The 23,873-nt window shown below is 40.8% G+C and overlaps 2 protein-coding genes across 2 annotated transcripts in view; one reads left to right on the top strand and one right to left on the bottom strand.

Moving 5' to 3' along the window:
* The window catches only part of LOC117434462 (neurabin-2-like), a 36,640-nt gene extending 25,568 nt beyond the window's left edge, over positions 1–11,072 (top strand). Inside the window, 8 exon segments of the mRNA XM_034919184.2 lie at positions 2,308–2,465; positions 2,563–2,890; positions 3,365–3,452; positions 3,684–3,755; positions 4,061–4,220; positions 7,009–7,122; positions 8,179–8,334; positions 8,925–11,072. Of these exon segments, the coding sequence (XP_034775075.2) occupies positions 2,308–2,465; positions 2,563–2,890; positions 3,365–3,452; positions 3,684–3,755; positions 4,061–4,220; positions 7,009–7,122; positions 8,179–8,334; positions 8,925–9,080 (1,232 nt within the window). The 3' untranslated portion in view covers positions 9,081–11,072.
* A 1,518-nt stretch (positions 11,073–12,590) lies between these two features.
* On the bottom strand, positions 12,591–23,717 carry LOC117971176 (pyruvate dehydrogenase (acetyl-transferring) kinase isozyme 2, mitochondrial-like). Its single transcript, XM_034919203.2, has 11 exons — positions 23,413–23,717; positions 21,318–21,459; positions 19,235–19,306; positions 18,764–18,948; positions 18,495–18,584; positions 17,548–17,625; positions 17,275–17,351; positions 16,729–16,827; positions 15,246–15,356; positions 14,852–14,965; positions 12,591–14,083 (listed from the first exon to the last, which is right to left on the bottom strand). Exons 1-11 carry the CDS (start codon positions 23,528–23,530, stop codon positions 13,940–13,942), a joined length of 1,230 nt encoding a protein of 409 aa, XP_034775094.1. The 5' UTR covers positions 23,531–23,717; the 3' UTR covers positions 12,591–13,939.
* Between the last annotated feature and the right edge of the window lie 156 nt (positions 23,718–23,873).

The following is a 23,873-nucleotide window of genomic DNA, read 5'->3' as shown; positions in this document are numbered from 1 at the left end:
CCATAGACTCCAGCCATTGTGCTGATAATGAGACTGTTGGAAGCCAGGCTGCATTGATTCAAGAACAGTTAAACCGCACAGTCAGTCAAAGTGCGATGGCTCCTGTTGGTGAAGCTGTGGAAGTCTTCGCCACTCGGGGAGCATTATTAATTGAGCAGCGGCCTCTCATTGATCTGGATCCGGAGACGAGGTCATTCCAGTAACCCCTTCCCTGCTCGCTTTGTGATCACACAGGGCTTTACATACAGCAGTGTCTAGCTTTGTGAATGGGCAGATGGATACCATTATACCTTTAGGATATATTTACCCTTCCAGAAAATATCCACAGGATAACATTGTAGTAGCTGTGTATTCCCCTTAGTAGAGTAAACCCCAAGAGCAGCAATGGTGTTGAAGAGCGAGGGTGAAGTCTCTTCTGTCCTTGATTTATTATCTGCCATTAGTCAGGCTGGTGTGCTCTTTCTGACAGTTCAATAGAACCTCACTTGTATTCGCCTGCGTTTAGGTTTTAATGAGCATCCTCCATTCTTCCAGGTAGCGATATGTAGGACTAATTCTTATCTTGCATAATTTACACTGTCCATTCACAGCGTTGCAGAATCATTAGTATTCTCTTGGAACAGAAATATATTTTGTGTATCTTCGCTCTAGATCTAAAGGTCTGAAGCACACACACTGCAGAAGGAATAATGTGTACTTTGAGACCGCCCGTGTCAGTTTATCTTATCATACATAATGCAGTGATGGGTTCAAAAGTGATTCTGTAAAACAAATCTACATATCCCATTAGTCAGTGTTAGATCCATAGATCGATCTGATTTCTTGTAATTCAGCACTGATAGATGACTGTGTCTCAGTGGGTATGCTTGCGTGTATGAATTTATGTAAACGTGTGCAAGGACTCGTTTTAGCATTATGTTTACACAGAGCTTACCCTAGAGTGTATGTAGGTGGAGATAGGCTTAGCAATTTAGTTTCTATAACACTCAGAGTATCTTCAAAGACTGCAATTATTTGACTTTCTTTGCCTTAGTGCTTGTAGCACTAAAATACCACAGTTATAATAATTTTCAAATGATAATGATATCTCGATGAAAAATGTAAGATCTGTTTTAACTGAAACCATTTCTCTAACCAGTGAGCTACTCAAACCCACTGCCTTCCACATTGCAGGCAAAGTAAAAACTCTAATGCAGATTCCAATGCAAATAAACCTCTTTTCCCTGGCTTTTACTTTGGCTACAGACACGAGCACATATTCCTGCTGGGGCTGTTTTTTTCTACTTGTTCTTCAATGATTTCTAAACATCTGAAAATCAGCTCAAGGATTGCTAAGAGGAAGATAAGCTGAAAGAACTGCAGCAGTTACTGTAGCAAAATAAATATTACCATTTATAGTAATAAAGAGCCTTCGCTGAGGGGAGATCACCCCTACCCCTTTTTTCAAAGTGGTTTTGTTCCAGTTACAAGCTCAATAAATCTATTGGTGCAAATGACATAACAGGGCCCTTCTGGTTATGGTAATTCAGTTTACTGCCCCTTAATCAAAGGACCATGAGCACAGAAACCATTGAACAGCACCTCCAGGCACACTGATAGGTTATGGAGATTTATTTCACCCCTGGGTCATGGTTCAAGCCTAGGTGAGGCCAAAGGTCATTCCCATCCTCTACGGAACTAAACAAAAAAAAATAATTCAGAGATGAAAAAAATTTAATACTATAATAAAATAGAAATTTATGTTTTCCTAATGACTTTCTCATTTGGTTACATTATGAATTTAATCACCAGGTATTACATTGCAATATTTCAGTCTGGCAGACTTGGCTGAGATGTTTTATTCTGTAGAACAAGGTTTTGAGCTGTTTTTATAAGGACTTGTGTGTATTGTTGGTTTTACTTAAACAGTGTGCCTTTATAATGTTTTTTTGTTAACTGTAAATGCATTTAATTTTGCTTACAAGTATTCTAATTATTTTGAGTTGTGTTGCTCCAATATTGAATTATAAAGAAAATGTAGCTTCAAGTATAATGTAATGCTTTATTCATCTTTTTTTTTGTTTACATCTACACTATTCCTTGCTGCAATCATTTTGAGTGGTTCTAATCTTGCGCTTAATCTACCTTTACCTGGCTTTGAACTTGCTTTCAGCTTGCCTGGAGAATTCTAAATGCCAGAACAGCTTTTCTTCTTCCATTCAAATCATGTGATGATGTGACCTTTCACCTGTGCTTCCTCTCTATTTAAATGCATACAGCTTGAGCACCATATTCATTTACACTTGTGTCTTTTTTAATTCCTTCTAGATTTAAATGAGGCAGTTCCGGAGACCAAGCTCCTGGACAGCAGCCTGCAGAAAGCTCGTGCCCAGCTCTCCGTCAAAGCCAAGAGGCAGCGTCCATCCCGCTCCAGACTGCGGGACAGCGTGAGCTCCACTGAGGGAGACGAGAGCCTGGACAGAAGGGTAAGGCAGGCCGCTCGGGTCTCCTAGCACTGCCTGCTGCTATCGCCCTATAGAATTAACCATGTGTTTGTAAAACCCCTCTCTCTTTTTCTTGCAGTCATCCGATAGCTACGGCAGCCCCCTGCACAGCATACGCTCCCCATTTCACACTATCCTGCGGGGGTCCCCGGACTCCCTCCTCTCCCCGTCCTCCTCCCCTCTCCTGAGGGGCGCCACCTTCTCCTTCGATACCCCTGTGGTGCGACGGACCCTGGAGGACGCAGAGCCCACCCCCTCAGCCCCCCGCGCTCGTTACCAGCCCCTCACGAACGCAACGTCCCAGGAGGCCCTGGACTCCCCGCCCACCCGCTCCCCCTCTAAGTCCTGCCCCAGCTCAGACAGCTCGCCCATCTACCTGCGCAGGGAGCAACGCACCGAGAGCGAAGGTACCGCTAGCTTTCCCTTCCTACTGGCTCTGTTACACTGATCATAGCTGTGAGAAGGTTGAACAGTTTCATTTGAGCGCCGTTTTTAAAAATGTTGCTGTGAATGTAATTGGCTTTCAGAAGTATTTATCAGCAGGTGTTAAATGAATCTGTTCTTTTAATGTGTTGATTTCAAAACCAGAAAAGCTGCCCTTCTCTCACCTTTACAATTAAGTACAGTCAATGGCAGTGAACTTCCGCACTGATTTAAAAGTTGATTTGTTTAGCATTATGATGTTGCTTAACGACGGTGCTCACATTGAACAAATTGAAGTAAATTATGCAAAGAGGGCCTACATAGGATTCCGTACACATGGAAAACATAAGAAAATGGCAGTAGATGAGTTCTAGTACTAATTGATGAGCTGGAGTTTAATGGTTCACTCACTACAGCGCATGCTGACTGGAGCTGCTGGCTCTCTGTTTGCATTTCAGATGACAGCAGGGACACGAGCCCAGCAGGTCCTGGGAGCCCCACTGTGGTACTGGACAAGAAGACCAGGCGGAGATTCCTGGACCTTGGGTGGGTGTAAAACTGATCGATAGACATCTACAGCCCCAGCAGGGAACCGAATACCACTTCCCTTGGCCTTCGCTTGTATAAAGACACACTGTTTTAACACAGTCTTGAGATCAACCACATATATATTTGATAAATTGAACGATCAGATTTGATCTCTCCACACATGTTCTTTATCTGCCTGAGATTCTCATTTTCTCTTGGCTGGTTACGCATCCTTTGTTTCTCCTGCAGGGTCACTCTGTGCAGGTCCTATGGGAAGGGTAGAAAGGAGAAGACCTCCAACAGGCTCTCTGCGGGAAACCGGTAAGATCACAGCACCAGAGGGGTAGAAAACACAGTAACAACTGCCCCTCAGTCATATCCATCTTTTCAAAAAGGGGGGAGGGGGCGGCTTTTAGGAGTATTTTCAGAAGAACACATGGTAGCTGAAAAAAAAAAACACCCCAGTTAATGAATAGAAAATGTAAAATTGTAAAGATGCCTTGAATGTATACTGAAGCTGAACTGCAGTGAGACCACTCAACTATTCGGCTATGTGTCCCTTTCTCGGTTGACCACTGAACTGTCCAGCCTCCTTTGCACTGACCGCTGCTCTGTCCTGTTCGCAGGGAGCCCTCGGAAAGTCCCCCCAGGTCGTCGGGGTCACTGTTCGTGCCTTTCTCCTGGTTCACCGACAGCACAAAGGGCTCTGCATCATCCAGCAGCACCCCATCCTGCTCCCCGAAGAACATCTCTGAGGGCTGCAGGCCTCGCAAGTCTAACTCCCAGGTAGGAGAGCCACAGCGGTGTCTTTTAATGGACTCTCCTAGAAAGGCAGGTAAAGCTGTTTCTGTGAGGCAGGGCAGTTCAGGATGTGTTAAACTCATCGTGGGGTTTTTTTCATGTAAGGTAATTGTCAGAACACCAAGAATAATTTCCTTACAGCTTAGGAGACTGTATTACCTCTCTGTTGTCTGAGTTTTGGGAGCGATTTCTGTTCTCAATGCAGGGCCCTAGCGCTCATTTGCCATCACAGTGCCACATCACTGCCAGTGACCCAGTTTCTGTCTGACAGTTACCTTGGTAACCTAAGTGCCAAGGCCTAAATCTCAGTGAAAAAATCTTCATAAATGTGAAGGGAGTCTGGATTTTATATAAACCCTGTCTGTAAACAAGAGAACAACACAGCTTTACAACAGAAATAACAAGCAAACTGTATTACTGCCAATTATCACTATTACTGTAGCATAGGTTCTTAATAGATGTGTTGGGTAGCACTGCACTTGCGGGAAGAATACATCCTTAAAAATCTTGTATTTTTGTTGTAAATGCATTTGACCTATATGTACTGTAACTACAGCTATGGTCAACAGTTTTGCATCACCCTATAGCATTAACTCATTTTGCTTCATGAAGTCGAATGAAACCTGCTGAATAATGTTACATTAACATATTGAATTACACACCGCTTTGTAGTTTTCCCATATACTGTGCTACTATTATGGCTTCCAGTAGACATTTGCGATCTCATTTTTGTAGTTTCTTTGATTACATGATGTTAAATAAAAGATCTACCTTAAGTTCATATAGTGATTTTAAGGCTTTAGGCTGATAAACCGGGCCCCAAAGGAGGTGGACTGACAACAGAAACAATAAACTCCAATTAAGGTTGATGAAATCAGACCCCCAGCCTTTACTGAGGGCTTGTGCAATCAGATTATTGAGAGAGCCGAGGCAGCCTGAGGCTACAGCAGTCCTGCCCAGTGATTGGATAGACCTACCCAGCCACAGCGGTACAGCGCTGCGTCACAGCCTATCACAGCGAGCCTCGGGGACAGGGGAGGAGCTCACAGTTGAAGTATCCCATCCATCAAGACGCATTACTTTCTGAATTGTGCTTTAGTGCCTTTAATTGCCACTTAAGGGATGGGTTATTAGATTGCTCTCTTTCTTTCTTTCTTTTGAAAACCAATATATAGTTGCATATATATATATTTTTGTATAATGCATATTGTATCATATACTTTGGCTCATACAAACTCATATGAAAGAGGTGTCGTCCCTCCCCCTCCCCCCTCTCCCCCTCCTCACTCGCCCCTCTTTAACACATTCATGTTATTTTGCATCAGTCCTTTATTATAGGAACATATGTGACATATATCAGATGGTTAAAAAAATAATAATAATTCACAGCGATTTTGCACAGTTTATCTTTCAGACTTCCTTTTCATCTTTGTGAAGAAATACTTCTTCACAGCTGCAGTGTAGCTTATTGTATGAAAATCACCATCAATGACAATGTAGCTGTGTGGTTCTGTATGGTACCAAATGGCATTACACTGTACCCACTGTATAAACACAGACCACTATAGTTTACATGCACATCTTTGACTGGTTAAAGGCTGGGGGGAACAAAAAAGAAAATTGGTATTGTTGCTGTACCGAATGTAAATTGTGGTAAACAATGAGCTCATTATATGCAGGTTCGCTATAGCATAATCAAAAAAAAAAATGAAAGTATGGTTTTATTAGATTTTATTATTTTGTCACATTATTAACAATGCATGCCTGAAATGTACAAGCCCAGCTAGACCTGGGATTCCAGTACAATACTAGCCCCAGGAAAGCGTCTCTGTGCTTAATATGCAACCAGCCAGCCGCTGTTACTGCCTCCGTCATCCAGAGCATCTTGACTTTACTGCTTGCATAACAATTAGCCAACCTGTGAACCTCCAGCCATTAGAAATGTCTTGTGAGACTGGTAATTGCATTCTAATAGGCTTCTATTAGAGAAATGCAGCATTCTGATACCTACCCAGCTCAACAACAACAGCAACAACACCAAAAACATGTATAACTATATTATGTGCAATTCAGTTCAACATTTCAGAATTACTTAGAACACAAACTATCAATGTGCGGTGTCTGCTTTAGTTCTACAGTAGTAACTAGCACTTTGTGTACACAGATTGCATGGTATTTGATGGATTTGTGTGTATTTAGAATTATTTCCATAGTTTCTCTTTTTGTAAGCATTTCATGAAATCGGGACGGCAAGTATTTTCTGTTGTTGCTAAAAACAAAAACATTTGAATAGTTTTTGTAACGTGTTTTTGTATTGGTTTGCACGACAGTCACTAGCTGTGATTTATTTATATTTGCTAAGCTAGTAACACGTTGTTATCACTGCCTTGACTTTGTGTATTCCCTTTATGAATAAACAATAAACAGTAGACCAGGAGCAGCTTAGACGATATAAGACTGCATTCTACTATATCTGTATGTATTCCTTTGATGTTGTCATTGCTGGTAATGTTGTGGTCTGCTAATAATTAATAATTATGCTTCATCATTGCAATACACTGGGACTGTAATAGTATCCCGATGACTCACAAAGTGCGATCGCATTAACAGTGGAGTGCAGCATTTCATTTGATGGGTGGCCTCTCTCAGCTGGTAAGATTTGTTTTTTTCCAGGGCAGCATTGCAAAGTACATGAGTTACTATTGAATTCAAGAGAACTGATCTGTTTTCAAGATGAATCGCTTCTTTCTTTCTTTCTTTCTTTCTTTCACAGGAATCTACACTAAGCGATGACTTTTGTCCCGGGAGCCCCCAAGCTTCTAGGAGCTTGGCGGCCGAGTCAAAATCCTTGCACCCCTACCAGACCCTCTCCCAGTCCCCCGACGAGGTAATACCAGGGCTGGGGTCAATTTTAATACAAACATGCAGTACCCTGTCAATAACTGGCCAGCAGGCTTCAATCAGGACATCCCTGCAGCTGAAACGATATGCAATGCAAACAAACTGGAGAGTCAACAAGGACTAGTTTGTGAACATAATCGTGTGACGCTGTCTGCTGCTGAAGGGACAGTAACGGCCAATGCAAAAAAAAAACAGACCAAGTCACACATGGCTGCACAACAGTTGAAAAATGAATTACTTCCAGTAAACCAACTCCTGCTTTGTTGTCATGCCAGAGAAATGACGAGGGGCTTAGAGGCTCCTTATTGTGAATTTAGGGGCTTAGAGGCTCCGTATTCTTACTCCCTACTGCCGGCACTGCCAACCTCCCGCAGAGCATGCTAGAAGTTGGATGCAGAACACGGTAGCACACCATAGTACTGCCATTGGGCTCTACCCAGCTAGTACCATTGGTATGCCAAAATATGAAAGTGTTACCACTGTAGTGTCCTTGTGCTATCATTACATTGCAATTGCAGTGCCACTCTCTTCATCATTTATTTCTTAGCAGACGCCCTTATCCAGGGCGACTTACAAGATATCACATTATTTTTACATACAATTACCCATTTATACAGTTGGATTTTTACTGGAGCAATCTAGGTAACGTACCTTGCTCAAGGGTACAACAGCAGTGTCCCCCACTAGGGATTGAACCCACAACCCTCCAGTCAAGAGTCCAGAGCCCTAACCACTACTCCACACTCTCTTGCCATCGAAGAGTGTTTGGTAGACAGTGTATTATAAGTATGATGAATGTAGTGAAGATTTTAGCTCATAACGTGATGGTGAGACGAATGCATGCAAGTTATTTATTACTATGCAATAATCCAAAGATGAATCTGACTGGATGTAATATTGAATATGTTGTAATTATTTTGTATGGAATTCGTTTTATCAGGCGTGAATAATTCATATTCACAGTCAGTTCTTTATTTGATATTTCATTAACAGTATGAATAGTGAAATTGTTTCTGGTATTTTTTCTCTTCTCCCTCCCCAGCTCCTGGATGAGCCGGTTTGCTTGGTGTCAGCATGGACCCCCCAGCAGGTGTGTCAGTGGCTGAAAGGGTTAAACATGGAGCAGTACATCCCAGAATTCACTGCCAAGGACATCGACGGGGAACAGCTACTGCAGCTGGACGGGGGCAGGCTGAAGGTGAGTGGACAGGGAGACAAACACACACACACACACACACACACACATTCAAACACACACACGGAATCTGTATATCCCATTTACAAGAGTCAAAATGAAAAACAAATTCTGCTATCTCGGTTATATTGTAGGTACCAGTGCACTTGAGTTTTATTGCATGTATTTGAGAACAAAAAACAATATTCAGTTGGTCCTTGGCATGTGCCCTATACAGTGGTAGTAGACATAATCTGTCGTTATTTTGTGTCTATATGTTTCTGGGGAGTGTATTGGTTTTATGTTATAAAGAGAAGTGCACCACCTGGTGGTTCTTCACAAAATGCAGTTTGTATAGAAAAAGAGCAGAGGTGGCCAAAGTCAGCCCTTTCACGCCTGGTCTTTGTTCCAACCCTGTTCTACATCGTTTCATTGAACCAATTAATTGTCTCACTTAACCTGCATCCAGACCTTGAAATAGTTAATTGTCTCATTTGACCTGTTAAACCTGGTGTACAATCGCCCTGATTGGACACCCCTGAATTTCCGATCGGTATTGGTACACCCCGCTGTAATCCTATCTAAAGTGTAGAGGTTTGGTGCTTCCTCTTCAGGGCCTGGGGGTGTCCAACTCTACAGACCGCTCCCTCCTGAAGAGGAGGCTCAAGGACATGCAGGGAGCTGCGGAGAAGGAGCGCAAAGCTCTGGACAAGCTGGAGCGACAGAAAGAGAAGCAGCGCTGGAGAGACCCGGGGCAGAGGAGGAGCTAGGCAGAGCCATCAGCCCCAGGACCCAGGGCATGGCGATCAGGAATCAGGCAGCCAGGCAGCAGGGACGCCTCCTGGTGAAACCCGGCACGTCCGAGCAAGAGCCAGCATGGTAGGGGGCTCAAGGGTCCGGGGGACCCAGTGAGACTTTTCTAGTGTAGGAGAGCATGTCTGTGGCAGTGGTGCATCACTACGGTTGACATACAAACCAAGCAATGCATGGGGGGGTGGGGATAGTTTAATATGCAGTGTGTTTAAATTCATTATGAAAAATAGTTTTTTTTAACCATGACTGTAAATCAGGGTTTGGCCTACTTCAGCGCCAGACTGCGGTCTATAAGACTATCATTTTAGAACTTCCTCTGGGAACTGCTTCATTATTTTTTTTATTTATTTTCTATTTCCTAAAATGACACACACACAAACACACACGACCTTGATTTAATGTCCTGTGCAGTTTCCACTAGATGGCGCAGGTTGCCTAGAAACAGAACACTCTGAGGACCTCATCAACTAAGCAGTGGTAATTTGGCCAGAATTGTGGGATGAAAATTGAACTGAATGAATTGTATACATAATAGCTGCAATGGTAATATTGTACATTAGGTATCATCCAACTGTTTATTCGGAGTCTTTACAAGTGCTGTCATATTCCAATTTTTTGTTTTCATATTTTCAACAACAGGACATTCCAACTGAGGACTAGTTATGGATGGACCATTTCTTTGCCACAATGCTATTTTATAGGAGTACTTGGCTTGCAAGTGTTAGACACAGGCCATTACTGATGTAGGAAGTGAACCTATATTATTGTGGCAGAAAATGTTGGTCTATATTTTCCACTATGGGCAGATTGCAGGAAAATTAAACGAGTGTATGACATCTGGATAATAAAGTGAAGAAACCGAGAGAATATCTTCCTGCAAAATGAGATTATATTAATCCATGATTATTATGAGCCAAATAATATAGTCTTTTCAACATAAATGATGACAAGAAATGTACAGAATAACTTGGTGCTTGGCCATACTACTGTACACTGTTATTATATTTAAAAAAATATATAAATCCACTAAAGAGAGTTCTTAGCTATATCGAAACATTCTTTGAAAAGAAAACTGGTCTTCCTCATATGCTTAATAGTTTTCAAATTATTTTCTTAACTGCATTTATTTACATTGCTTTGTTGGTTCACGCAACAGTAATTACAAGCCATCACTCTTTGAAGGATGTCACCCACAGTGTTACAATGGACAGTGTCTTCCCATAGAGCAGAGCTTCCCAGCCCTGGTCCTCGGGACACCCCCTGTGTCTGCTGGTTTTCATTCCAACTGAGCTCTCAATTACTTAACTAGACCCTTCATTGAACTGATCATTTGCTTAATTAGACCTTTTTTTACTTGTTTTCAGCTTGTAAACAATTGCAGATGTCAAGTTAGCTATAACATTTTATAAGCAACTTGAAATCTGCATATTATTAGGAGCTGAGAACAATTAAAGAGGTCTAATTAAGCAAATTATTACTGTAAAGCCATAAATATTTGGCAAATCACACTCATAAAACCTATTTTGCTCCAAAAATGTTGGCGACCTGTTGCAATATGCGAAGTATGTATTGTTAGTGGAATTTGATTTCGTGCCAAAATGTTTGAGTTTTTTTTTTTCATAAGCGAAAAACGCATAAGAGGCTTGCAAATATTTATGGCTTTACAGTAGTTCAATTAAGGGTGTAGTTAAGTAATTGAGAGCTCAGTTGGAATGAAAACCAGAAGACACAGGGGGTCCCCAGGACCAGGGTTGGGACGCCTTGCCATAGAGCCTAGGCTGTGTATCTTTGCCTATGTCTCGGTCATTACCCCCTCTCTTCCAAATAGTGAACATGAACAGGACAGTCTTTCTCACGTTGTATTTCTGTGAGTGAGATATTCAGCTTTCATCGTCTGCAACTCAGATGTACAAGAAATATTACTCTCCTAATAAAAGTTTATCAAAAACGTGAATGCTTAAATGTCTGCTCATTTAATCAATCAGTCAATCTTACCTATTTCAAACGGGCTCTGTGCTGTAGAGGGAGTGACTCTTTGTCTATATTAATGGTGATGGCGTACAATGTGCTGCTAGATATTGCTGCGATTTTAGGGGTCATGCATTGCCAGTGTCACTCACAGCCCTGTCATTCTTTGCCACCGGTTGTTTGATAGCCTATTATACACTCACATGTTATTAATTTTCATAAAGTGCAAACGGGTATGGAGGAGAACATACACAATTAGGCTAGGCCTACATTAAAAAGCCTCTCTAACGTCACGATTTTTTTTCTCTGTCCTGACGTACTTATGTTCTTCTCTTTTCTCCAGCATACCCAGATCCTCAATTCTGTAATGCTATCTGGTGGCAGTTTAACTGCATACTACTTGTGTGTTGCTTATTGCAGTTAGTGTATAGTATACAGAAATATATAACCTCGTTTTTTATTCAATTTAAACCTCATATTAATGGCAAAGTGACCGTAAAATAAATGTATGGCGTTTTAGGTACGGTGTTTGTACATTTAAAGTCAATAACTTATAAAATAAAGTGTGAGATTCTACACTTTAAAAGATGCGATAATACTGGAAAATAAAAAAAAAAATATCTACTTCTTAATTTGGGTGTAAATTGTTACAGTTTAAAATGTTCTACAAAAACAATAGATTAGTCCCTGAACTTTTTAACTGCAGGAAGCTGTTGTTTGAGAGAAATGAACTGTCCTCTACTTGGCACAGCGCCAAGGAGCCGCGAGCGGATTGTAAATGAAAACCGTCCACAGTGAGGCATTCTATATTTAGGTCACAAATTAGCCATACATGAAAGCAGTTTGTCTTGGAGTTGATGCGGTTAATGTTTCAAAGGAACTGTACAGCACGTTACCAAGTTGCTGGTAATACAACCCTTTCCAAACGTATTTGCAATGCAATAGTTGTTGCACATGTCGTGGTTATGCAACACGGAGGAATGATAGCACAAGGGGTTCTTATTTTGGCATTGCAATGACATCACACTGTTATAAACCAATACATACTAATGACAGTACCATGGTACAACGGATCAGGACAAGCTATTCTATTGCCATTGCTGGTGATGCTAATGTTTCTGCTAGAGTTTTGTCAGAGGATCACACTGCTGTTACAAAGCTATTACCAAAAGATTGTCAGTGTAATTAATTTACAATCATAGTTGTGTCTGGACTAGACTAACCTTGCCAGTCTATATCAAGTGTAGTTATAGATTTGGTGATCGAAAATATACATGGTTTGTAAAGTAGAAAACGTTAGGAAACTGAACTCATATGTCCGCCATGTTGGCTCTTGCCACGCTATAATCTATTTCTATAAACACTGCTGACTCAGGTTAGAGCCAGAAGGGCCGACAGTTTCCTAGACTCACCCTCCTCAACACGTTATGTGCAGGAGTGTTTCCCACTGAATGCATGAAATGTGAACACGTGGTACAGAAATGAACTCAAATCCAGTGTTCATGAAATTGTATTTTATTTTAAATACCACAAAGACAGTACAAACACTCAACTAGGAAAACTTAGTTGCTTTACAAAAATATGGACTTTCAAAATATACATTCAGTGACAGTAGGCTACATAAAATCACATTTTGTGTTCGCTTGAGTACAGTACAGGTTTTCAATTAGTGGAGTGTTTATGAGATTATATATATATATTGAAACTGTTCCATCTTGAAATTTAAAACTAGCAGTAACACTTTCTTAACGAGCAAAACATGCTGAATTATTCAGAATGCTATTAGGACCTCGGAATTGTCTCTGACTTCTTTCCTGAAAACACAGTATAGAGTGCTGTGCTTGAGTGGGTCCAAACTGGCCAGTTACTAGAGAATCTCACTTTTGCAAACTCCCATGCAACTCTGTTCTGAAAATAATGCGTTGTAACCTTGGAGGTGTGATTCAGGGAGGGCAGGAGCTGGGGCTCCTCCCCCCAGTTCTGCTCCGCCCAAATCTCCCCATTTAAACTCTGGCTCGCACTCCTTTCTATTCTGGACCCCCTGGCCAAAATCTTATTAATGTTTTCTAGTTTTCCTTTTCCCCTTTACCCATGCCCTCTTTTCAAAGTCACATTATAAATGTTTTGATAAATATGTTATACTTCAGAAAAAAAAGGTATATTCTATTATATATATATATATATATATATATATCTCTCTATATATATTATATATATATATATATATATATATATATATATATACACATACAGAGAGAGAGACCTGTGCAATATTGAACATTTTCAGTTAGTTGTGGAAACCCTTTGGGTATTGCATTATAAAATGCATACGGTATGTCTACATTATACCCACAGAGTCATTTCCACACAGAGGCACATAGAAACGTGGTAGTCTACCTCTGTGGGTGTAATATATGATTGAGAACTGTTGTTCATGGATCCTATTCATGTTATCCATATCACTGACATTCAAAGTTGAGGCACACCCACTCATTCCCATACCAACAGATTTGGCACAGCTGAATAGCACTGATGTGTTGGTATCCACTGGCTGCCCTTGTTTGATCCGAGTGTTGAACGGATATAAAACCAAATAATGTATAAAAACATACAGCACTGAAAAACGACAAAGTGCCATATACGTTGCCTTTGTCAACACGCTCACATGTACTGACCTCATGAATGTAAGGGAAGAGTACTGGCTGTCCCAGATATTTTTATAGAATTTCTATCAGCTTGGGTTAGTCTGTTACTATGGTGATAAGGTCCTTATTCGTTTCCTCCCCCAGGTTCTCTAGGTTGACTGTTCTGTTGCCAAGGTTACCAGGCCTAGCACATTCTTCTCTGCTCACTTCGAGTCCCGGTGCACAGACAGATTTAGGGGCTCTTTGCTGGGGACACACCAGTCGTCCGCCTCCTGGCTCACTTTGTAGTGTCTCCAGGCAGATTTGTTGTAGACGGGCAACTTCTCAATAGAATCGGTTGATAAAGCCTGAACAGCAAGAGGGAAATTATAACATAAAACATTACTATCACACAGCTATGTGTTTTGTCACCTAGAATTGTAGGACTGAGACATAATTTAAAAAAAAATAAATAAAAAAATAAATAAAAAAATATAAGAAGAAGAAAATAAGAAATAACTACAGTAGATGAACATAATTTAGATATATTATTTAACATCATGTATTCAAAAACTACAAAATGATATCGCAAGTGTCTACCAGAAGCCATAATAGTAGCACAGTATTTCTTAAGATTTCGAAATGTTGCATTTTTCAATTTTCTGCCAGTTTTTCGCTAAGTAAATGGGAAAACCACAAAGCGCTATGCGATTCAATATGTTAACATAACATTATTCAGCAGGTTTCATTCGAATTTAAGAAGTGAAATGCGGTAAGTGTACAGGGCGATGCAAATCTTTTTGGCCTTAGCTGTAGCCCAATTTTACAATCGCTTTTCAAATTTAATAAAAACTGTTACACACATTGTAAAAGCTTTTCATGTTACATATTGGCAAAAAATAATCTAATTTTAAACTTTTCATGAGGCAACACAGGTACCCACATAATAATAATAATAATAATAATAATAATAATAATAATAATAACACTTTCAATAGCATTATAGTCCCCTATACTATTTACTCTAGCAAACTATAGTGATCTGCCTGGTTTTACAGTATTATTTTTTCTAATACAAGAAAACCACTTACTTTAAGCATCTGAGTGTAAATCAATCTAACTGTAGCTTTAATTACCTTCAAATAGATGACAGCATCTGTGCCGTAGCCCTCCACTGAGTACAGCTGAAGATCCCCCTGGAAATACTGTGCATAGAGCCGGGAGATAGGGAGTCCATATCCAAAACCAGCCTGGGAAAGTCAAGGACAACACACATTATTGTGGGGGCAGTGGCACTGGCTACAGACATCATTAGAGCTTCACCCAACAGCTGCACGAGTACGTTAGTACCATTCGGTTCAAGCCACTGTTCTGAATTGTGCGGATTGTCATTAATTAACTAATTTTACTCGTTTCCTTACGGGTTTGGGCCCGGTACCACAGAGGTCAATTAAAAAGGGCATGATGCGATATTCAGGTACAGGTTAAGAATTTCCCCAGGTGTTTCGTGTTTTGAAGAAAGCGTCTCACCAGCGGTGCTCTCTCAGAATGGTCGACCTGTGGGGTAGGTGCTGTTGAATACATGTAGCTGAACAGCTTCTCAATCTTCCGCAGGGGAACCCCGCCCCCCCGATCGCTCATCTGCAGACAAAGCAAACGCAACCTGTTAGTTACACTGTAAAGCAAGAGCCATACAGCTCATATCAAAATCTCTTTACCGTACCGCTCATATCAAAATCCCTTTACTGCACAGCTCTGGACAAATGTTTCACATCACCTAGAATTTTAGGATTCAGACACAATTAAAAAAATAAACAGAATTTAGATATTTTATTTAACATAATTATTATTTATTTCTTAGCAGACCCCCTTATCCACGGCGACTTACAATTGTTACAAGATATCACATTACTTACATACAACTACATAATTTTTTTTACACATTATTTTTATATACAGTTACCCATTTCTACAGTTTGGTTTTTACTGGAGCAATCTAGGTAAAGTACCTTGCTCAAGGGTACAGCAGCAGTGTCCACCACCTGGGATTGAACCCACGAGCCTACGGTCAAGAGTCCAGATCCCTAACCCCACTACTCCACACTGCTGCACTAGGAGGCTGTGTGGTCCAGTGGTTAAAGAAAAGGGGCTTGTAACCAGGAGGTACCCGGTTCAAATCCTGGCTCACTCACAAACTCGGTATGTGTGACCCTGAGCAAGTCACTTAACCTCCTTGTGCTCTGTCTTTCAGGGTAGATGTAATTGTAAGTGACTCTGCAGCTGATGCATAGTTCACACACCCTAGTCTCTGTAAGTCGCCTTGGATAAATGGATACATTTTTAATGGTTGTAAACGAAGGAAGTTGCCAGAATAATATTGCCTAAACTGTACTTCGTAGTGAAAAAGTCAGTCAGTACTGTAAAGCTACATCGATATGATCCCAGTTGAGAATGCCTTATTTTTCCAATCTTCTTAATCCGCTCTGGAATTCGTAGCTATGGGTTTAAACTGAACCTACTGGGCAACTTACTTGAAATAGCATTAACGCAGCTGGAAATCTTACATTAGGGATTCTAGACTGAATTATATAAAGGGAAAAAAGGAGTTGAGTTTTCACTGAATTAGAACATTCAAATTTAATTGAAACCCTTAGTTACGTAACTGTATGCCTTCAATACGGTACCTGATTCCATTAGGTATGTCACACGATTCCATTGATCTAAAAGACACTGTTTAAATCTAAAAGAAATTGTCACATTTCTCGAATAGCGTGTGCAAGTCTCAACATTTAGCATTGAAGACCTTGAGAAAGACTTGTCGTCGTTACATTGAGTTTCTTTTTCGTATTTCTAATATTTAATCCACAGTGTTATTTAGAGCCCTAATATTTTTCTGTTAAAATCGTATCTCTGGATATCAGGCTTTTAAACGCTGAAGTACAGGTTCTATGTATTCCTGGCTGTGGGGATAACCCAGCTGCTTTAGATCTGGCAGATAAAGGCACCTACTTACCTTAAGAGAGAGGTCTTCATCCCCAAGTGCCACCATGACTTTGATTGGAGGAAGAGAGGGGCTGCATTCATGGGTCTCTACTGTAGCTCTCATGGCATTCTGCAAAAGAAGAAAATCCATTTAGCTGTATTTGAGGAGCAACAAAGTGGCCAAAGTTTTTGCATCACCCAATAGAATGAACTAACGGTGCTTCATAAAGTCGAATGAAACCTGCTGAATAATGTTAATATATTGAATTTCATACTGCTTTGTACTTTTTACACACAATCCAACATGAAATACTGTACTGCTACTATGGCTTCCGGTAGACTTTTTGCGATATCGTTTTGTAGTTTCTTTGATTACATGATGTTAAATAAAAGATCTAAATGATGTTCATATAGTTTTTTTTTTTTTTAAATTGTCTCAATCCTAAAATTGTAGGTGATGCAAAACTTTTGGCCACAGCTGTAGATAACATCCCCATAATCTAACAAACAGATCCCATCTCAGTGGGTCAACTGGGTAAAGAGAAGTGCAGATACAACGATAATAAGGTATTTTTACCTTGAAAAGCTCGAACAGCATGTGGTAGAGATGAGAGGGAACGTACACCATACTAATCGGCTCTTTCTGACACTTAGCTGGAAAAGGGAGAAAAGAAGTGAGATGCATTCAATGGTGGTCTGCAGCCTGCTTGTCCACATTGAACAGCTGCTTACTGTAATGCTACAAACCATGCATTTCCCCAATGCAGTTCTGTGTCATTAGAACAGGTGCAACTACCTTTGATACTGAAAAGGAACGTTCAACACAAGTAACATAGGCTTGAATACTTACAATTAATTTCTTCGATTTCCAGTTCGGGAGAGCCCAGGTAGTACTGATCACAAAGAAACTTGGCACTTTCATAAGCATCTGAAAACAAGAACGTGAAAAAAGTGAGATTTTTTGCCCCCCCCTCCCCCCCATTGAAAATCTAAACAAAATGTATTATACCTTCTGATATATATACACACTATGATACCAGGCTTGCTCTAAATCTCAACGATTCATCAAAGGCAACTGTGACGTTCCACAGTACATGTAGAACGTTTTTTAAATGTATTAAAGTTTGGAAGCTACCTTGAAAACAACACTGGTCACGTGACTGTGCGAGCTCGGGGGAACTGGGACAAAGTTCACAGCGTATTTGCTCGGCTGGCCGGGGAAACGCAGCTGTGGTTAAAATATACTGTAGAACAAAGGTCGCGCTCATAAGGCAAATCACCAGACTGTCGCTAAAAATAAACACATTGCAGCCATATACAGACAGTACAAACAAACACATTTTTTTTATTCTACATAGGTCTGGCAAGAATGTCTCAACTATGTCAAGTTTAGATTACTGCAGTACACCTCTGAACTTGGTGAGTAGGCTATGACGAGTCATGGCAAGTCAAGGATTTTATTTTCTTGCTACAGCCTCCTCCCCAGGCACGATGGGGGTACAAAAGTCTGTAGCTGTAAAACTTTTTCCGATGCAAGATTACAAATACCAGACGACTTAAGATCCAGATTTATCAAGATCTGCTCCGAAGTACAGAGAAACAACAGGTAGCACAGTGAAGTTACACATACTCTCTCACCACTACGCTTCTCTTTAGGGATCAATCCAGGACCATGTTATCCATTCCAGATTTTACTGCCATCTTAAATTAGCCACCCCTGAACATGTCACCAATACTTGGTAGTTAATTAAGCTGGTAGCAAAACCAGGAGTGGATGCTAACAGTAAACATTCTTACCTCTTACCACCTCTGCCACTTTGCAGCTTGGGTCGATGCTGCCGATGGTCTTGGGGTGGGCTGGGTTTGTTGTACCGTCAAAGATCAGAGCTGATTAGAAAGAGACAATAACAAAGGTAAGGTCAGGGTCAAGGCTCTGGACCGATAAACTGCATGATCTAAACTCCACTGGAAGTTCCTGTTCCAGAAGCAGGCAAATCCCATACAGCCCAGCAATGCAGAAACACACACGCAGCTTCCAAGCAGCTGGTGTTGCTGAACACACGTACTGTGCTGGTTGATGAGCATGCGGATGGAGATGCGGCTCATGTAGAAGCGGTCGAGGAAGTACTGCACGTTCTGATTGGAGATGTGGTCCTGCCCAAACGCCTCTTTGTACTCAAGCACCCCCTGAGCCATGGTGGGCACCACATCATTGTGTCTGTCCCTGATCTTAACCAGGGCCTCTGTGAAACTGGGGGCAGAGAGAAGAAAAAGGGGTTAATGCTGGAAGCTTTGTAAACACACAAACACACACTGCATCACCCATAACTAGAAAGCACTCAATAACGCTAACGTTTGAAATACTAAAAGACATTTTTTTTTTCTTTTTTTAAAAAAGGTAGGCAGCCATCCCTGTCACTTAACCCTATCTGCCGCCTGAATAGTTCACTACAAGTGAAAGCATGCCAGGGTGTCTTCAGTAGTTGTGCCTCCACTTTGTTAACAGGTACAGAAAAGCTATAGGGAGCAATACTTACGCTGTGAGTATTCTGTGGTCATCTGGACTCTTGTCAAGAAAGTTCATGATATCAAACAAACTCTGTACGTACCTGAAAGGGGAGAAGAAGCAATAGGTTCAGGTAAATGAGGGAGGTAAATAGATTGTATTTGATATTTTACATATTGAATAATTAGTGACCTTTTTGGAGAGGTTCGGGGACCCTTGGGCCTAGCTTTGTAAAAACTCATGTAGAATTTGATCCCTTTGTTCAATCAGTTTCAAATACTTACCCAGTGTAGTAGACATGTTGGGGAAGCACTGGATGTGCAACAAGTTGAAAAAATTACTATAGAATATAAACAAACAAAAAGCATTTGTTGTTGGTTTTTTTTAATGTATTTTTGCTGGGATCTCTCCCTCCAGTGCGGTACTGAGAAAGACTTTTAGCAAATCTGAGGTTTTAGTCCTGATGCCCAAGGGGTTACCTTGAATTCAAGCCCTGAACCATGCCTGTGCTGTCTATACAGCAGTGTGGAGTAGTGGTTAGGGCTCTGGACTCTTGACCGGAGGGTTGTGGGTTTAATCCCAGATGGGGGACACTGCTGCTGTACCCTTGAGATTGCTCTAGTAAAAACCCAACTGTATAAATGGGTAATTGTATGTAAAAATAATGTGTAAAAAAATAATGTAATTGTATGTAAAAATAATGTGATATCTTGTAACAATTGTAAGTCACCCTAGATAAGGGCGTCTGCTAAGAAATAAATAAATAATATAGTTTGGAAGATAATGATTTATTTAAGGCTGGGGTTTTAAAAAGGTTAATAGGTTACAGTACTTGGATAATGTATATCATCTAACCCCACTCGGAGACGCCCTTCCCCATCTCATTAGAGTGGGAACATCGTATTCTCGTGGCCCCAAACCTTCGCCTCGCCCCATATGGACTTTAGACGTCGAGTAAAAACAACTGTGCCAAGCCTCGGGTTTAAACCAGTGATAACAAACCCAATATACACTCAAACTTATATTTGCGTACCGCGGTGCAACTCCTTCTTTCGTTAATGTACCGATTAGACAGAAAAAGAAAGCATTGTTTATATGAGTTAGACTAGCAGCAGCATACCACAGATTATTTGGGTTCTGAATATTTGACGAAATCATTTTGGGACCATTTGAGATATTATCTTCCACCACTCTTTAGCTTGTGTAAGATTTCACATTATTGAATAAACTATTTGGCTGGCGTTCATTGTACTCGTTTATACAACGATTATATAAATGTTTCTTATCTAATCGTTCAAATTCAAAACTCGCCGGTTTCAACTGGTTTCTAAGTGTCCGTTTCTTTTCTACGGTTCACTACAGTACACACAGAACGTTTTTTTTCTTTTCATTTGTAATGGTGTTGAAGTTTGGAAGCTACCTTGAAAACAACACTGGTCACGTGACTGTGTGAGCTCGGGGGAACTGGGACAAAGTTCACAGCGTATTTGCTCGGCTGTCCGGGGAAACGCAGCTGTGTTTAAAATATACTTTCTGTAGAACACAGGTCGCGCTCATAAGGCAAATCACCAAACTGTCGCTAAAAATAAACACATTGCAGCCATATACACAGTACAAACAAACGCAACTCTCTTTTTTATAATGAGTAGCATTATAAAAAGCAGGGCAGCAGTGTGGAGTAGTGGTTAGGGGCTCTGGACTCTTGACCGGAGGGTCGTGGGTTCAATCCCAGGTGGGGGGCACTGCTGCTGTACCCTTGAGCAAGGTACTTTACCTAGATTGCTCCAGTAAAAACCCAAAAGTATAAATGGGTAATTGTATGTTACAATAAAGTGATATCTTGTAAGTCGCCCTGGATAAGGGTGTCTGCTAAATAAATAAATAAATAAACACACCAGACCCACATTTTTTGTATTCTACATAGGAGGTCTGGCAAGAATGTTTCAATTACGTCACGATTTTATTTACTTGACACAGCCTCCTCAATTCAAAGTATAGCTTGGGAGTGCGAATGACAAGAGTGTGGGATTTTTCAAAAGTATCTAGTTTATAATGCATTTGCTTTACACACACACACACACACACACACACTGACAAAGAGATGGGTTTCTTACCAGCTCTGCAACATCTGCACAGACGGGGTGCAAATTAACCGATCGGGCAACAGATTGATCTCTTTCAAAATGTTTGACAGCCGCACCGGAAGCTCTTGTCTCAGGAAAACGTAGGACGTCTTCTCACATGCATTTGTGGAGCCTGCAACCACACAAAAAACACACCTGTGTTAGCTTTACAGGGGGCTGTCGCGTATCAACGCATAACGCATTACTTGCTTTCTTATCTAATCGTTTAAATTCCAAGCGCGCTGGTTTCAACTGGTTTCTAAGTGTTCAACTTTTTTTTTTTTTTCTACACGTAGAATCTTTTTTTTTTTTTTTTTTTTTTTTTTTAAATATTAATACTGTAGCAGATTGGACGGTACCTCAAAAACAACATTCGTCATGTGACTGTGAGCTCAGGGGAAGTGGGACAAAGTTCACATAAAGCGCTGTTACTGCACAAGTGTACCTTTGTGGTACACATCTCAGTGGCTTGACTCGATACCCTCCCCAGCAAAATTAAAGACAAAAGGAAAACACAAAGATGACGTACACTGCTCTGCAATCTTCCTGGCTATGGTAATCAGGCAGATGCATCTTATATCATTATTTGTTTATTTAGCAGACGTCTTTATCCAAGGCGACTTACAGAGACTAGGGTCTAGGGGAGACTAGGGGGTGTGTGAACTATGCATGAGCTGCAGAGTCACTTACAAGTACGTCTCGCCCGAAAGACGGAGTACAAGGAGGTTAAGTGACTTGCTCAGGGTCACACAGTGAGTCAGTGACTGAGGTGGGATTTGAACGGGGACCTCGTGGTTAGAAGCCCTTTTCTTTAACCACTGAACCACACAGCCTCCTATATCATCTTACAGAATTCTTGGCAGGGTTGCAATTTGCCTAACGAACTAAATCCCTCCTATGGGAGGTGTCCTTTTACACAAAAGTGTGTGCTGCATGTTGCAGTGTTTTGACCATATTTATTTATTGATTCGCAGACACCCTTATCAGGGCGACTTACACGATATCACATTATTGACGTTTACGTCTTACGATAGCTTTATATCTTAAACCAATAAATCCGGCGCAGATACGGTGTTAAAGTGTCTTGGAACATCTTGAAAACAAAAGTCCAGACTCTCAGCTGTGGTTAAGATACCCAGCTGCTAGCCACATTGTTACTGTCTTTGTAGGACAACAAAGGATTTGGTAATGAAGGTGCTAGTGGATTTATCATGCTGCTGCTGTTGGCTCATTGTAGCTGTACTGCAGAAGAGTGTTGCGTGCTTTTAGTACATTTTCTATTTCAAGGTGCATCATTCGCAATGGTTTTCACTTCTACTCTTATGCAGTTTAACTTTTTGAAAATATAACCCTACAAGAACCTTCAAAATGAAGAATAATAGATTTAAAAAGCAGTTATGGCACATAGAAATGAACGTATTAAACCTCCTATACGCTTAGGGTTACACTTCTCAATGGCTTGACTCGATACCCTCCCCAGCAACATTGAAAAGACAACAAGGAAAAAAAGATGACCTAGTTGAAGAGGAGGATGTGGATGTACACGACTCTGTAAAATCAATAAGCCGTGGCTATGGTCAAATGTGCCGTGTCTTCCGTGATTACTCTACAATGCTAGTGTGGAGCAACCCTTTAGAACTGCATTTAAATTATACCTTTCTGGTAGATTTCACTGGCTTCATCAAAGTGGCAACAAGCGGTCACCTGGATACCAGCTATGCAAGGTCCTAATGCGTGTGCTAATATTGCATTTAGTGGGTAGTGAACATAATGGGGAGCTCAAATACAATAAACACGATCGGCGAAATGTGATATACTCGCATACCTAGTATACAGGGACTTGGAGAAAGAACCATTTGTTTTTACAACTACATAGAAATAAACGGTTTTTACATGAACATCACCACATGCACATTACATTTCTAGTAATACAGCTGCATTATAACATTGCTTTTATTCCAGTGCTTGATCAATCAGTTAAGGGCAAAGTTATGATGCATAATATACAATAATAACAAAATAATAATAATAATAATAATAATAATAATAATAGTAATACAGATGAAATTACAAATGTAATACTTACCAAAATCCAAAAACTGCTTCATAGAGAGAGGCGACGGTGAGAACTTCGAAAAATGATCAATATGTTTTGGTGCATTGGCCAATGCAGCATTTTTCATTAAGAACCTGACGAACTTCATTGTGAAGCTGTACTAGTGCACTTAGGAATGAACTGCACGTATTACAGAAATCACGGTGATCCGAATACAACCGGAGGACTTGGAATAAAAGAATATTCACAGCTTGTTTCTTTGTCAACGCGCAGATAAGTGGTTCCGTGCTATCTAAAGGACTGCACGCAGAGCTCTGTTCTGAATCTACCAGCGCTGAAGAGCCTATGCTACAAATGCCATACCCTCGGCCAATAGCAACGCGAAGCTGCTGCATCACTGCCCGCGATAGCCAATAGGGAGAGGGAAGGGTCTTCTTTCGTCAAGATGTAAACAAGCTGACCTTATCGAGTAGGCGCATAAACAAGTGGAG

The sequence above is a fragment of the Acipenser ruthenus genome, chromosome 28, assembly GCF_902713425.1.
Source record: "Acipenser ruthenus chromosome 28, fAciRut3.2 maternal haplotype, whole genome shotgun sequence".
Lineage (NCBI taxonomy): Eukaryota > Metazoa > Chordata > Actinopteri > Acipenseriformes > Acipenseridae > Acipenser > Acipenser ruthenus.
Note: the sequence above shows the minus strand (reverse complement) of the source record. Positions and strands in the feature narration are given on the sequence as shown.